Below are 16690 nucleotides of genomic sequence, written 5' to 3' on the forward strand. Positions count from 1 at the left end.
ATCTTCAACTCCCTAGCCAGCTGAAAAAGTGAACTTGGAACACTTCATCCTTTTGAGTTTAGCTCACAACTAATCCCTCCAAACATTCTACCATCTTTCTATACTCATGGACATATCTTTTTCTGTTAAACAGGCCCCCTTTCCTTCTATAGCTAAAGCTGGTTTTCATGTAGTTTGAACGCAAGCCTACAGTGGTTTACTCGCTGAAATTCAATGAGTAATGACTTCCTCAATTGGTACAGGTAAGTCAAGTTTACTGTAGTTTTAAGACCATTCCTACCAAGTATATAGGAATGTAATGATAAATGAAAGTAGGCAGCACCTGGCAAGGTGGAACTTCAGTTTGTAAGTTATTTCATATTTTTGTCAAGTTACTTCAACAAATTGGATAAACTTTGTTCTCAGTAAATACATGAACGTGTATGTTAGAAAAGAACCTGCTTATCTGTCACCGTGCTCTAACTATTATGATGTGTATTTACAAATAGAGTTTAATCTGTTCTAAACTGATACTTGTCTATTTATGCTTAAAAGTAGTTTCTATAGTGCTTTTAACAACAATATTGTGCTTAATGACTCTTCTATTGCTTCATTCCCTTCTGCAAAGTCTTCCCAGGAGCAAACTCTGAGGAAAAACTGATCAACTTCCTCTAAATAAAAACACTTCCAAGCTGCAAAAGTTACTTTTTCTCTTCTGCTCTTGAAGAGAATGAGTCCTTGAACCTAAGTAAGGCATCTCAATACATGATACCCAAAACTGCGTGCAGTACTCCAGATGAAATAGCACAAAATTAATTGCCTTGGCATCCTACAGATGTTCTTTCTCTTAATTTGTGTTTGCTGTTTTTCCAGTGCTACTCTATTGTCAATTCATATTCAGATTGTGAGCTGCTGTAACCCCTCAGATTGTTTTTGGCTGCTGCTTTGTTAGATGCTTCTAATTTAGTATTTGAGTGTGATTTTTTTTCTTTTCCTTCTGCATTAGTTGTTGCACTTATATTTATTGAATATTTATTGAATATTATCTTACTGTTTTCAGACCAATTATCTGTTCATAAATATCACCCTGAATCCAGATTCTCCCCTCCAAACTCCTTACAACTCTTTTCAGGTTATGAGTCATAGTCTGGAAGTGTATGCTTTGCACTATCTGAGTAAAAGATTAACAGTAATTAACAGTAATCTTGAATAAAATCCACTCTGGGGAGAACTCCTGCAGTGCCCTAGTTCCAGTGGCTTCTCAGTCTGGCAGTGGTAGCTTTCCACATATTTATATGTCCCTTTAATAGGTTTCTATCTCACATTCTTATATTGTTTCCTTACTGCCTGTCTTTGCATGGTATCAGACTATTTTGCTGCTTAGTCTATAACGCCATATCTTCCAGCCTTGTCGTCAGACTCTAAGTCCCAAGGACTTTTTTCTTCCCTTCATCTTAAAATACTATGTAAAAAGTAAGTATTTTTAGCATAGGGATTGATGACCAGTGATAATTGTACAGTGTTCTAATACTTAAAAAAAATACATGGGGAATAAAAGTACATTGTACATTTCACTGAACCAATATAAGAGCAAAACCTGTATGTGCAAATAGAGTAAAAAGAATATGACATGAACTAAAAATAGCTTTTGTGCCTCCAGTGCTGTGGCCTTTCCCTGACTTCTTACTGCTACAAGTAATTTTGCAGCATATTAGTTGTTCAGTGGCACATAGATTTTCTTGTGTGAATCCAAGCTATGCATTACACATCGATGATAGGTAAGCAAAGGCTGTTAAGTTCTGATTTGTATGGTGCTCAAATTAGGAAAGCACTCAGACTTGCCTTTTACGATTGGATTCATATGGATGAGTTGCATATAGTTATGGATAATTTCCTAGTTTGTATTAACTTGCATTTCTCACCGTGGTGATTACACTCAATATTGACTATGGATACTACGGTCAGGAATTTTCTAATAAGATGATCTTTACAATAGCTTTCTTTGGGATATTATCAGTTTGACAAAATTCTTGTGACTGAAAATTCCCAAAGTCAAAGGAGATACAAAAGATACTTTAAGGTTTTAAGATCCACTTCCTTGATGATACAGTATGTATGAAAGCACTCCTCTGACTGAGACTGATGCAATGTCCCTCAGAACTGAGGAACAGGGACACCCTAGCATGCCCCCAGATGGGTGACTGGTCAGAAGTTCTTCTTTCTCTTCCAACTCTAAACAGGAACAGGACTGGGCTTGGTGGGCATCTTGCTAACAGAGGGACTGAGGTTTATACTGACTGGCTTCTGACCGGCATCTTCCTAGACCTACGGAGTCAGAAAATCCAGCTTCTTTCTGCTAGCACAAGTTACAGGTAGTGAGGGCTGCACTTAGCTAACCCAATGGCCACGCACAGCAATACATCTGACTGCTTGGTTTAGCAGTGGGATGGCTAGCACACTTGGAGTTCTTAGCTGAGCCATGCCAGGCATATGTTTGAATTTAGACTCCTTTTCCAGAGCAAAATACTTGGCATCCAGTTCTGCTGGCTGTTTTGTGCCTGTTGTCTTTTTCCTTTTTTTGGGGAAAAAAAAAAAAAGACTCTTAATGTTTTATAGATAGTACAGGCTTTTTAAAAAAAACTGAAAAAAAAAATAGATGGGTTAGCAAAAGCTGGAGCAAAAGCTCCAGTTAAGATGATCCTTCCTATCTTCCACTTCTAACACTGTGCTTCATTGGACTATATAATTGAATTTACATTTCTTCATAAGAAGTGAAATTATATAGCATGCATATGTAACTAATGATCATAACTGTTTGGATTTCATGGCCTGAGGACAGCAGTATTATAACAGTTTTGACCAGAAAAGGTGTGTGCTCTACAGTCCTTGTGTGTCTGGTATTTTTTTAAATCAGATGTAGTTGGGAGATATTTTCTTGTTGTTTTTAACCGACTGTAAATGATGTACACTCTTTTTGGGTATCTCAGTAGGAGCTGTAGACAAAACAGCTACCCAGCAGCATAGGGCTGGCCTTGGACTTCAGGCATTTTAATTTTCTTCTAACAAAGTTTAGGTTTCAAGGAGAACAATGTATCATCAGCCAGATAGCCAGGCGCTATCAGCAGGCCCTTGAAAAACCACACAGTGCAGCTTACAAAATGATGAAAAAGGCTACATGTTTCCATCACGTGCATAATTTGGTGAAGGAAGAGAAGTCATTTTCAACGACTTATTCATTAAATGGCTTAGGGTGATGATTTAACCCCAAAAGGCTATGCATAGCACAGAAGACATAAACCAAACTTACTGTATATCTCTAGGGCTACAATTATTTAAGGTGTTCAGAGGAAATGAGAAATTGGGTTATGGCTGTAAATGAGAAGGAAATAACCTAAACAGCTGGTGAACTGGGCATAACCATTAACTCTCCTCAAAGAAGGTAGGAAAAGGACTGAGGAACTAACTGAAAAAGCTCCCATAAAGCCAGCAGGAATGCATTCTGTTACCAATCGAAGCAAAAGCCAGAGCAGTGTGACAGAATCCCAGTCCTCAGGACAGGTATAAAAGACTGCTGCTCTCCCAAAAATGATACAGAATATTAACATGAAGCAATTTATCTGGTCAAGATGCAAGCAGTTCTGAGCTCTTTTCTAGCTGTTATATTCCGTCTTTCATGATATCTATTTAGGAGACTGTTTTTGCAGACATATGTGCCAATATCTTTTCCCCATTTTTTCCTTGCTGTTCTCATTTGGCTATGGCTTGTCACATCAAATAGCAATTTATATTCTATCTGGTCCAAAACCCATTTCTAGTACAAAAGAACAAATCTCACATGGCAATCAATGATTCTTGACCTCAATGTCAATGAGGGTTGCACATGGTCTCTCCAAAGCTGAATTCAGCAATTCAGTTGCACTGTGTAGATCAGCTCCCTCCCCAGTTCTTTTCCATTTTAACAACAAAAATTGGTAAAGTCCTTGTGTTTATTTCCTGCTTAAAATAAATAGTAAAAACTGAAACAGATCAAGATTTGCCTGTATTCACCAGATCAAAACAAGGATCAGACAAGGTACTGATGCTAAATTGTGCTAATCCCTCAGTACTAAATGATTTCAGTCCTGCTCTTTTTTTTTCCTTGCCACTTTTCAGAATATACCAAAGTCTTTACAATACTTAAACAAACAAGAAAACCTCCTTTCACTAGCATTACTGTTTCTGAAAGAGAGAACTGAGCTATGACTCGATCATAGGAAAAAATAAAAACCAAATCCGAAACAGTTGTCTTGTGGGCTTTTCCTAGCTTCTAGCTCACCATAAACATTTTGTTTGGTTATAGTGTGTCTAAAACAGACCCCATCAGGGTCAGCAGCGTGAAATGAAGAAACGTTATTTATTAAGAAAGGAAGATTGTACTGTTTTTTCTCTGTGTAAATGCTGTTTCTCACAGTTCCCAGAGGACCAGAAGAAAAACAAACATGAAACAGTGATGAGATAAAAGGGGAAAAAAATAAAAGTGTTTTTAATATAACTTTCTCACTGGTAATGCCTTGTTCAGGCTGACTGAATTGTTATAAGGCAGAATATCTGTATAATATATATATAAAAAATTACTAATTTACTGCAAGAACTACCAGCCACTTGGCAGCCTGCAATACAAAGACAGATCCATTTGCTTTAATTGAAAGTAAAGAATAATTAAAATAATTATATTTCAAAAAAAAAAGTTTTAGTACTGAAGGAACAGTACAGAAGGTTTTTCTTTAGCTTCTAACGTAGCTTGGGTAAATGCATCAGTGAGGAGCATTTTCAAAATAACATTTATGCAGGGAAGAACTTCTACTTTTTCTTTAGTAACTCTTTTGTAAGTCACATTTTTGCAGGTTTTTTTTTTTCCCCTCGGAGGATTGATTTGAAACCAGTTTCTGTAGTGCATGAAGAAAAGAGTTAAAGAATTAAAAGTAAGCAGAGATGCATAGAAATTTTTTGAGGTGAAGCAGCATGCTTAAGGCTACCTAACAGCAAAGGGGTCAGGAGCAGATTTGAAGCACTGATTCAGCACTGTATTAGTAAAGCAACGAATACATTATCTGGCAATCTGTGATTGTCACTATCTTGCCTCTGAAAGGTTAGTTTTGTGGAGCTATCTGTGAAAGAAGATTCATAGTGGGTATCATGTCCTGCATAAAGGCAGTAACTGGAATAATTTACATTTTATTATGGATCTGCCTCCACACAATTCAAAAAAAAAGAAAAAAAAAGAGGGGAGTAGGGGCAAGCAAGCCACAGCATTTTAGACCCCAAGCTATGAGAGAAAGAATGAGGCAGACCCTCCAATATTGTGATGGAGACATACAAAGCATGTGATGACTACTTTTTTTGCCTTTTTTCCTGTTATAGTAGAGTAAAAGGTCACCTTTGATTCTGCAACCATAAAAAGCAGAGACAAACCTTTATTGTTCTTTCTTTGATAATGAAAGCTGAATATCTCCTATGTTTGCACAAATCTTAGAATTGAATGTTTAAGAAAGAACAAATATTTACTGAAGAAAAACATGAAAATAATAACTGTTTTGAACCATCTTCTGCACCTTCCTCACTCTTGTTTTTTTTTTCCTCACCTTGGGCTTTATAATTCTCTCCTTTTTGTCACTGGATGCTTCAGTACACCACCCAATTCTTTGCATCCACCAAGGGAAGTATACTCATTTCTACTTTCAGTTTTTTAACATCTGTTTTCTGTTCCTTTTTGCAAATAAGGTGAAGATCTTTCTGATCTTGTTTGTGATACTGCAACTGTGTCAAGCATACCCTTCAAGATATGGGCTGGGATTCTCCTCACACCATGCCTGCATCTGATACAAAAAGACTGACTATTCAGGTATAAAATTTGCAAGTAGATGGGTTGTAAAATATCATGTTAGCTGTTGTGTGGCTCTTCAAGATTACTCACAAGGCACTAGCCATTTCTGTAGCCATCTACTTGTCTCTTAATCACCACAGGCATTATGATACATTTATTTGCCAACCATGTCTAAGGAGTTGGCCTTTACATTTATATGTGAAGACAGAGATCAACAGTGTTAATCATGATATAATGAGAGTGTTTATTTTGCCTGACCTGTAAATAACACAAGCAGTAATTTCACCTTTCAACTTAAGCAGCACAAAAATAGATGGAGATGGGGAGTCCTAAAAAGTAAAACTTAATCCACTCAGCAAAAAGCCAATGCTAGGCTCTTACAGCAACTTTGACAGAATGCATTATTTTTAATTGAGGACGAGCAACATTTTATTGCTCGCTCACAGTAACTTTATGTGCTTTTAACCTGGCTCCATTACTTTCAAATACATAATTAAAACCGTATTTCTAAAGAGCTCGGGCACATAGCGCTGTAAGAATGTCCTCATTACAAAAATGCTGCTGATCATGCCATTCTCCTTGCAGCACCCTGTTCCTTTCATGTGCAGTCAAAATACCTCTCTTCTAAAGAAAAACGTGAATTAGAATCTCTACATGCTCCTGAAAAATTGATCTCCAGCTATTGGAAGGAGGGGAATGTCTGCAGAAAGGGGAGTTCTAATGAGAATAGCTTTATCTGCAACTTCACTCTATGACAGCTTGTCACTTCAATAGAGAAATACTGTCATTTTCTTACCAAGCTGGAGTACGACAATATTGTTAAGTTAAAGGTAACTTGACTATGGAAATAGTAACCCAAAGTCTTCAAGCTTCTGATTTTTTGTGAGGTCTTGCTGACTGCTATTGCCGACCATCTTAAATTTAGAACTTTATTTGGAAAGGTTCACATTAGAGATGCCAAAATGTGGCTTCATTTAGTCATGCGAGAGATTAACTGCAACTCTCATACATTTTTCTTTTTACTATTCGATTTAATCTTCTAAGGGCAAAATGATAAATTGCCGTATGCACGTAGACAGGACCAAGGAAAGCCCAGAAAAACAGGTTTGTAACCAATTTACCTTTAGAAAGACTCTTCCCTCCCACCATTTTTGGATGAATAGAATTGCATAATTTTACTACTAAAACTGTATACCTTTTGACATTTTGGATAGTTTGAAATTTGCTTTCAATCTGAGTGTTAATTTCAACTGAAAATTTTGGGCAACACATTATTTGGAAATGCAGGGTGTTTCCCCAGTTATGTTTCTAGGGAACTGTGACAAATACTGCCTTAAATGGCCAACTTGACATCTAACAGCACGGTGACATGAACATACCTCTTGGTTGCCCTTGCCCTGGCTGCCGTGGCTCTGGGTCTTTTCAAGCAAGCCCACAGACTTGAGCGAAGGACTGTGAAGACAGGGCTTCTTGCGGTTCAGAAACATTTTTCAAATCCTATTTTTATTTGTCTGGAAATCTCACAGGTGAAACAAGTGTCAGGTTGGAGAGCTCCCAGAAGTGCTCTGTCAGTTAATGTCCATAGGGAGGATGTCCATGGATGGTATATTCAACCCTGGGGGATGCACACTGTTCAGATTCACGTTTTTCTACTGATGTTTATCACTTAGTTAACTCCTAAACTAGTGCACATATGGAGCCTCTCTATTGTAAATTTATAGACACTTGATACCAGTAGAGTTGTTTCTTGCACTTCCACACCAGAAGCAGTCTACAGACCTCGGAAGGCCTAATCAGGATGTTCGGGGCCAGTTTTACCTCTCCAATCAGCTGAAAAGCCTCCCCATCACCATCAGAAGCCAAACGCTCCACAGCCACCTTCCCCGAGAGCACCTGCTGCCTTTAAACACCACGGGTGGCATCACCGAAGCAGCGGAGGTGGCTGGGGTCACCAGAACGCCGAGAGGCTCTGTTTGCCTCACGCGTGGCTGTTCGTTGTTGTTTTTACCACGGCACCGCAAAATGGCTCTGCGAAGCCGCCGCGCCGTTGGGGCCCTAACGGTCGCCGCGGGGCGGGGCGGGGCGGGGGGCAGCGCGAGGCGCCTCATCGCCCCGCCCCCCCGCCTCCACGTGCTCGCGCGGGCCTGACAACCTCACTTCCGGCCGGGAAAGCGGCGGGCGGGGAGGGGGTAGAGCCTGCGCGTGTGGAGGGAGAGGGCGCCGCGCATGCGCGCCGGGGCGAGGCGGTGGCTCCGCGCGGCGCTGCCCGCCCCGCCCGTCCCCCCCCGCCATTGCCCCTCCCGCCCCGCCCGAGCCGGGAGCCGAGTCCGAGGCGCGTCGCGGTGCCGCTCTGCCCGCCCCCTTCTTCTCCTCCTCCTCGCTCTCCGCCTCCCAGTGCGGGCGCAGGGAGCCGGCGGGTGAGGCGGAGCCGTGGGGCGGGGGCCGTGGCCGGCATGTGAACCGAGGCAGCCCCCTCCTCGCCGCTCCCCGCCCCCGCCGCCACCGCGCACACACCCTCTGGCAGCCGTTGGGTAACGGCCGCCCGCGGGCAACGGTCGCCCCCGGCCGCGCCCGCCCGCCCGGCGGAGGGGCGCGGGGGCTCCCCGGTGGCCGCTCGCCATGAAGAAGTTTTCTCGCATGCCCAAGTCGGACGGGAGCGGCGGCTCCGGCGGCGGCGGCGGCGGGACCGTGTGCGGCGGATCCGGCAGCGGCGTCGCCCTGGGCAAGGTGCTCGCCGTGGGACGGTACCAGGTCACCCCCGAGGAGCTGCTGGCCGAAGGTAACAGGGGGAGAGAAGCAGAGCCGCCCCCCAGCTCCCCTCATCAGCCGTTGTCTCGCCTCTTCATGCCCTAAATAGCCGCTTACCCGCCCTAAGCTGGTTAAGGGCTTTTTTTTTTTTTTTTCTCTCTCCTTCTTGTTGTTCTTTTTTGTTGTTGGTTTTGGTTTCAGCGGCGGGGTTGAGGAGTTTCCGGTCGGATCGGCCTGAGCTGTGTCAGACGTGCCCCGGAGAGGGGCCTGCCCGGGGGGCCAGGGCTGCAGGGGGGCCCCCACCTCTCCATCCTGGAGAGGGGTTGTTGCCACTGGAAGAAAACATGGGCTTTGTTTTTTGAGACCTGGTTGGGCCGTAGGTGGGTCATGAGCGAGCTAGGGGTGCTGACAACTTTTTTCTTTTTCTTCTGTAAATAATAATTTGCTGAGGTGTGCTGGTGACTCCCGATTCCTATCTCTAGACGCACTTTGTGTTGTTGGACCTTCATGTGGTCTTGTGGCCAAGCTGCGTGTGCTAAAGACCATCTGGGGTAGCTCCATGGCCTCAGCAGAGCCTGTCACGGGGTGCCTTGATGCCAGGCACGCTGGGGTTTGGGTTTGATCTCCAAGTTAGTAGCAGCAGATGTTGTAAGGGCTTCAGCATGATTCACTTCCCACGTTGCCGCGTGCAGGGCCCATCCTGTGTGTTTAGGAGACGCTGAATTTAAAAAAAAAAAATTAAAATCTGAATTTACGACGCTGAATTAAAAAAAAATGCATGTTGGTTTGTCTGGTTTAGCATGTTATTAAAAAGGGTTTTTTGAGGAGTGCTATATAAAGAATTACTATTGATGACTTTTTTTTTTCTCCTTTCTTTAGCTTGTGGCAACAAATTCTCAACCAACAGCTGAGTATTGTGGAGATAACCTTGCCTCTTTCAGAGGCAGAAATAGCCAGTTTTTGACAGCTTTTGTTGGTCTCTTAAATATGGACGACTATGAATGAAACTCCTGAGAGTAAGGAGAATGTATGTCTACAGCCTTGTGGTGCAAATCTGCAAAGCTGACACCAGAGCTCTTCAGTAGGAAAGAGCTAAAAAGAATTGAAGGAGAATAAAGTAACATTTGGCACTCACATAGTTTAAGTGGTAGCAGTGAGGAAGTGGGGGAGCCGAGGAAACGGTGCTCGTGTAACTTGGCTGGCTGTTGAGCAACTGTTGGAGAAGCAGGGAGCAGAGGAGATTGATAACAAGGTCACTACAGCAGAGTGACCCCTATGCTCTTAGCAGACTGCAACAGCTGAAGAATGAATAAGTGTCATATTATCTAGGAATGGTTTTTTGACTATCAGTTTTTCTCTGTGCTTGGTAACAATTGATGTTAAGGAATGCCACTTTATTGATATAACATAGTATTTAATATTACTATTAAGTATCAATATTAATACTTAATGACAGCCTTACTTAATAATTTCCCTTCTTAAAAAAGCAAGGAAAAAGGAAAATAACTTTTTTCTTAGTCCATCTGCCTAAAATAGTTTTACTGAAACCCAGTTTTTCTGAGTGACATAGTCTCGTTGGCCAGTTTTCTCTGTTCAGTGCTGTTGAAATAGTGTGTACGAGTTATTTTAGGAGGCTCGTACTGGAGTTTGAGCTTGTGTAACTCAAAGCATTTTTAGTAGGTTTATGTATGTAACCAACTTAATGACAAGTGTGTTGTGGCAGAGATGCACAGTATTGTGAGCAGTGGTGTGGTATGGAGTTCCTTTTTTCTTTTTTTTTTTTTTTTTTACTAGTTATTATTTTAGCAACTGGATCATTAGCATTTTGTGAGGTGTGCATGTGTGCAGGGAGAGTTTGTGTGTGTTAGGCACAAACTGATCATCCCCATCTCCTCCTACCCTCAAAACGTGCTCACATACTCATTCCAAATTCTGGTTTTGAATTGTCTTGCAAAGCTCGGTCATGGTCTTGCAAGCGACTGAAGCTCCTTATAACTGAAGGAAGTTGCCGTACTGCTGCCAAGAGGCTTAAGCTGTAACTGTTCTGTTAGGCTACATTCATGAATCCTTGGTAGATGTCCCATGTTGATATAGATGCGCTCCTCAAAACACTTCTCTCTAATCTGTGGCAACATGCTGCTTTTTTATTGCAACATTTTAAAGGAAAAACTATATAGCACTGTAATCTAGTTCTCTGGCAGAAATAATTTATATTATGTTATCTAATGCAACTGGATCCTCTTGTAGTAAGTGTAAAAGCTGAAACCACAATTACTAGGCTCTTAGGTTTTTGTTTGTTTGTGATAAACACTCTATTGTTTTTGTTTTTTTTTTCACCTTTCCTCAAGGGTCAGTATACTGTGAGAAGGAGTTGTTAATGTTTGTTATTCAGAGATGGGTAAAAACAATTGGGATAAGGCTTGACAGAAAGGAAAGAAGTTGTCAGCAATTTCAATCAAGCAGTTGGAAGCAGCAAGAGGCTGATAAAAAGTATGCAGGTTAGTGACCAACATATGTGAAGGCCTTATGTTTTTCTCTACTTGCACAAGCAAATGTGCAATGGAACTGAAGGTGGGAAACTTAAAGCTGGCAAAAACATGAGGAAGTCTGTATTTTTGAAGTTGTCAGCTGTGTACTAGACTCCGAGTTAACTCAGGGTAGTTATGGTAACTACAGTACAGTCTCTTTTCAGTGGTGGCCAGCAATAGGACAAGGGGAAATGGCCACAAACTGAAGCACCACAAGTTCCACTGTTAAAAAAATGTTTTAACAGTGAGGGTAGTGACAGAGCACTGGAACAAGTTGCCAAGAGAGGTTGTGGAGTCTCCTTCTCTGGAGATCTTCAAAACGTGCGTGGACGCAGTCCTGTGCCACGTGCTCTAGGTGACCCTGCATGTGCAGGGGAGTTGGACTAGATGATCTCTAGAGCTCCCTTCTAGCCCTTATGATTCTGTGAATATTAAGGGGAAAAACAAGCGTTTGTAGTTCAGGCGTTGTAGCATGTTGGACATGAAAATGGGTGAAACACTCTTTTAAATCAATATCAGATGTCAAATGCAAAATAATTAATGTTGTGAAGAATGAATTTGAAAGTAAAAATAAACAACTTGGCAAAGTAGTTATTGTTTCCGTAAGGAGGAGGTCACTGGCTTTGAGGAAGGATAATAGAGCTTTTTGGGGTTGGCTTAAACGGAGAAGGATTACTGAAAGGGAAGAACTAATTGTTGAAACTAATTGTCTTCTGGAGACTAAAAGGGTAGACTTGCGCAGGTATTTTGAAATTGGTGAAAAGGAAGAAGGTAGTAGTAGAACAGAGTGTTCATTCTATTTGGATTTTATACATTTTAGGGAACAAAATAGGAATTTGTGTCTTCTGTTGGTGTGCTCCTATTGTGTAATAAAAGCATAATGACAGGCAATATTCAGTAGCACTGGCACAAACTTGACTCGTAGTAATGTTTGGTGAACTTTCCTTTCAAGTGAGTAGTGTCCTAGAAACAAGAAATAAGTCATTTTTGTTGCAAGTTGGGTGGGCTAATCCTGCTGCAGATTAAGTGAATTGAAATTCCCAGGATTATCGAGTAATTATTGTTGCCTGTGATTCAAATGTTTACTGTAGTTATGGATGAGGAACACCATACTGTTATTACAGTGCAAGAAGGTGTCATATTTTTCCTGAAGACTTAGGTAGGACTCTTGGAGTAGAGTATCTGGCCAAAGCATTAATATCCTGTGGTGAGTTCAGTGTGGTCGTTTCCACCCTAACTCTCCTACCATTAAGTGTATCGCTCATGATGGCGGCAGTGAAATGTTTGAGCCTCTCATAGAAGGAACTGTAGTGCCCCATGCAGCTCATTCCCAGAAATACCCAGCCTAATGGTCGAGTAGTGAGTAGGCTCATTGAATTTAGAAAGAGCCATAGACAGTTCACTGGCTTTCCCATGTCTTGAACATGAGATGTGATGATGCTTGTTCTAAGACTTTCTGTTTCTTCCTTTGCTGTAGGATAAGTGGAGAGAAGACTAGTAGTGGTTACACTACCCTTTTTTTTTTTTTTTTTTTTTGATTATTATTCTGACCTCCCATAAAATGGGAGGTGTTGTGTGAGGTTGCACCTTCCAGTGCTATGTCTTAGAAAGCTGTCATTTCTAAAGTAACCTTCTATCTAGGGCCAGACAGCCTGGAAAAATGCCTTTCAAGTCATGATTGCTTCTAAGTTAACTACCTGCAGTATTTATATTAGGCAAAACTGAAATTAAATTTTTCATTTAGTTAATATCATAGTTAATTGTGTCATGAAAATATTATGGGCCATGTCCCCCCTCGAGCAGTGAAGTTGGACTAGATGATCTCTAGAGGTCCCTTCCAATCTTAACCATTCTGTGATTCTGTATGAAGAGGGACTTAGAGGAAAAGTCAAAGCCCAAAGTTTTATTTTACAAAATAGCAGTCGTTCATTATTATTTTTTTTTTATTGTCCTTACACTGGTGCCTTAGAGCTCCTATGGGTGAAGGGAAAGAGATTCTTGCAAGCTCTACTATCCTACTTGAATTTAAGATGCAGTGTTTGTAATTCATGACTGTTGTCACTCAGATTGCCTTTTGCTTTCATACTGTCCAAGTCCAGCCCTAAGAAAACTAGGCATCTCAGGGAGAGAAACCCAAGTACTGTTTTGTGCGTTTTTATACAGTGTATTTGCTGATGGTTTTATTATGTAATCTTTAGTGAAAATGCCTTTTATTGGAAGTTTTTTTTCTTCAACCAGTTATCTAAGAAAGGAGTGTTAAGGGTGAATTGGCATTTCGGGGGTGGCCAAGATTGGGTTTCTTATCCTGCATAAGATGCATATTATGTGAAACTCTTCAGTGGTTTCTATAACCCGCGTATCTGCCTTATATCAAGGATAACTTTGGATAGCAGGCAGTGAGGTGTTGAAGGAAGTTTTAATTCCAGGTAGTGAAATATGCAGAGAATATGCCTTGGTGCTTGGAACCTCAGTCTTTTCAAGCTTAATGCGGGCAGAATATCAGCTTCAAGCAAGATGCAAGTTTTGCATTTTACAGGATGTAGCTACAGTCTGTAAGTAAGAGGGGAAACAACAGTAAGTATTTGGGGTTGTAGTGTGTGGTTCTTACCTTCATATTGGTGTTAAAAAGTTGTATCAGGTAAAATATGGTTCTATGTAACATAGAGTACTAAATACAAATTCAGTTGGTTGGCGTACTTGTGTATTATGTTAAACTCTCAGGGTACTTCAGGAGAACATCATGTCTTCCTGCTCATCTGTTCCCCATAGCTGTCACATGGATGAATTAACACAAAAAGTTAAGAAATACCTACATGCTGATGAAAGTATCTTTCATGCAGCAAAGATACAGCTCAGCTCTTACTGATATGTGGTCTAATGCTCATGTGATTGTCAAGTTATCAGTCTTTGTATCCCCTCAGGACATGTGTTTCTGCATTGCAGGGAACGTGAGCTTCTAATGTATTGATGTTATTTCTGTTATTTCTATTATCAATTTAGTTTCTTCTGTAGGCCCAGAAGTAGTTAAATACTGAGCAAGAGCTTTGGAAGCTAGTAGCTCTGAGCTAAGATCTTGGGACGGTGGCCAAAAGTCCGACTGTGATGTAGGAAAAGCAGCTTGGTTTGGAGCAATATCGCATTAATATCATGTGCTGTCTTTGCTCATCCTTTCTTAACTGGATTTAATGAAGGACAGATTAATGCATGTGCAGTCTATTTTGTTTCCCCTTGCATATGCGTTGGTTAAAACATGCTTTTTTTTGCCTGGCTTTAAGAGAAACGGAGCCAGATCTTATTTTCTGTGTGCATTTATAGTTGGTAACACTGGAAGGTTATTTAATTGTTATTTATTGCATCCTAGGATTTTGTATGTCAGTGTAGAAAGCTAAAACTTTCTTAGCTAGTAAAAGTATCACTTTCTTTTAGAGTGGTATTTGTCTAGGAACTACTGATTCTGAGAAGGGTCCGTTTATTCCTGTGGACTTCATTACCACAGTACTGGAGCTGTCAAGTCATGAACTACTTGTGTTCGCTCTATGGAAGTATTTCTGCAGTTCTACGGATGAAGAAATACCAGAGACAGAACGCGACTTTTTTTTCTTTGGTCTGTACCTAACAGTTAGACCTACCTCCTCTACCTCCAGCCTTCCTTTCCTCCTGTGTCGGAGGACTGTGAGCGTGCTCTGTATAGGTACATGTCTTTTATAGGCTTAGGCATCTTTGTAGCTATAGATGCTGTTTTCACTGTGCATGTATGCACACAGAGTGCCCAGTGCTTCCCTCTTTGCTAAGTGGATTTTGATTCTGGTTGAGGGGGAAAAGTTTGAGATTGGTTTGGTTGTGCCTCTTGTCTCTGCCTTGTTTTATAGTGTTAGTTTTCAATCTTCAAGCTACAAGTTGTTAGCTTTGGGCTTTGTTCATCTCACTGTAGCTATTTTTCTGTCTCCATAATAGTATAGATAGTCAACTGAGGTACAGTTTGTATGCAGAACTGTGTGAACTGAGACTGTATGTTTTGAACATGTTTAGGCCCAAATACAAAGTATAAGTGTGATGAAAGGTATCCAGGCAAACATTTTCTTAATTCCTGAATTAAGATGTTGCTAGTCAATTAAAAGTGACTTGATTGCCTAAGATATTCTCCTGTTCATAGGAAAGGGTTGTTTTGTGGATATCTGTTTTGGAGTGATGACTTGACTCCTGTCCTTACAAATTTAGTTTAGAAGATGTTTATGTAGTGTACGAACAGTTGTTTGATTAACTATGTGAAAAATTGGTTTATTTCTAATCCGTATACATTGGAAGCCTGATGCTTATTTTGAGATCCCATGCAGCAGCTCACTGACAGATATCATATAGTTTCTAATGCACTGTTGTGCCACTATGAAGATAGTTTGTCCTTTTTCCTTTTTTTTTTTTTTCTCTCCCCTCACGTTTAAGAAGTTAAAAGGTGAATGTGAAAATCCAGTTCTCATGAAGACTGAGGTTCTGTTTTGTCTCTTCATTCTGGGTTAGCTGCTGATAAGGGAGAAAGGTAAATGCCCCTTCTCCTTTCTTGGTTGTCTTAGGGTAGGGTTTCTGTGCCCGAATGTTTGTCTCCTGGTGAAGAGGGTAGGAACGCTTTGTTTCCTTCTGATTCATCTATTCCTTACTCCGAATTGCCTCGTTTGGTTGGTTTTTGCTCGCAGCAGCATGATATCTTGAATGTGGGTGGGGTAGATTGTGAAACTGGCCCTCTAGATAGGAGTGGAGTGGGAAAGAAGGTGCCAAGAGGTAAAAGAGACATCATTTGAAACAAAAACTAAGATTTGGGGGAATTTATCTTTTAGTTTTAATAGCAAAGGTTATTTTTTGTAATGTGCTACCTTGTTCCTGAGTAACATCAGCACAGATGTTACACAACATTACATCTGTGTGCTGGAGCTGAAAGCTAGTTATGCTGCAGTTATATCTCCTTAGAGTGATCGTGGTCCCTTCTCATGCTTGGTTTTTGTTACCTTGCTACTTTTGCTATAAATGACACGTGCACACACATATATATCACGTGTTTAGAGAACCAATTCTGACTATTATGAGAGTGAACACCTGTTGTTGTGCTCTTCAGTAGGTATCAAAGGTAGCATTGGTCTGAAGAACATCCCACCCCCTTACAGAGCATGATTACCCTGCAAATGGAGAAACGAAGAAGATGAAGGCATTGGCCCCAAGTCATTTAGCAAGTCTGTACAAGAGATACGGGCAGAGTTAGTAACTTCCTGGCTTCGTGTTGGTTTCTTCTTCTTCACTTGTGTAATGTGCTGTTAGCGTACTTTGAGTGCCATGTATTTAACTGAAGCAGGACTTCAGTCCTAGGGAATTGGGATGTTTCAGGTTGAGAAAGAAATTGTTTGGCTATTTTTAAAAAATGTTTTGTCTAGGTTAAAATGTGTTGGGATTCCTTCCAAACATGGGCACTATTTTAATGTATGAATTTTTCTTTAGTGCCTTGAATCTTTTATGTGCAAACCCTGTAAGAGATGTACTTATAGGTAGTAAGTCTAATTGGTCTAATTCTTGGTTCTTTTACATTGAC

General features: G+C 40.9%; 1 protein-coding gene across 1 annotated transcript in view; it reads left to right on the top strand.

The window, feature by feature from the left end:
* Nucleotides 1-8438: 8438 nt before the first annotated feature.
* The window catches only part of BMP2K (BMP2 inducible kinase), a 51091-nt gene continuing 42839 nt past the window's right edge, over nt 8439-16690 (top strand). The window contains exon 1 of the mRNA XM_088531661.1: nt 8439-8621. Within this exon, the coding sequence (XP_088387787.1) occupies nt 8462-8621 (160 nt within the window). The 5' untranslated portion in view covers nt 8439-8461. The remainder of the gene's footprint in view (nt 8622-16690) is intronic.

This window comes from Tinamus guttatus, unplaced genomic scaffold, assembly GCF_059628265.1.
Source record: "Tinamus guttatus ecotype Peru unplaced genomic scaffold, ASM5962826v1 Tinamus_guttatus_pri_ptg000423l, whole genome shotgun sequence".
Taxonomy (NCBI): Eukaryota; Metazoa; Chordata; class Aves; order Tinamiformes; family Tinamidae; genus Tinamus; species Tinamus guttatus.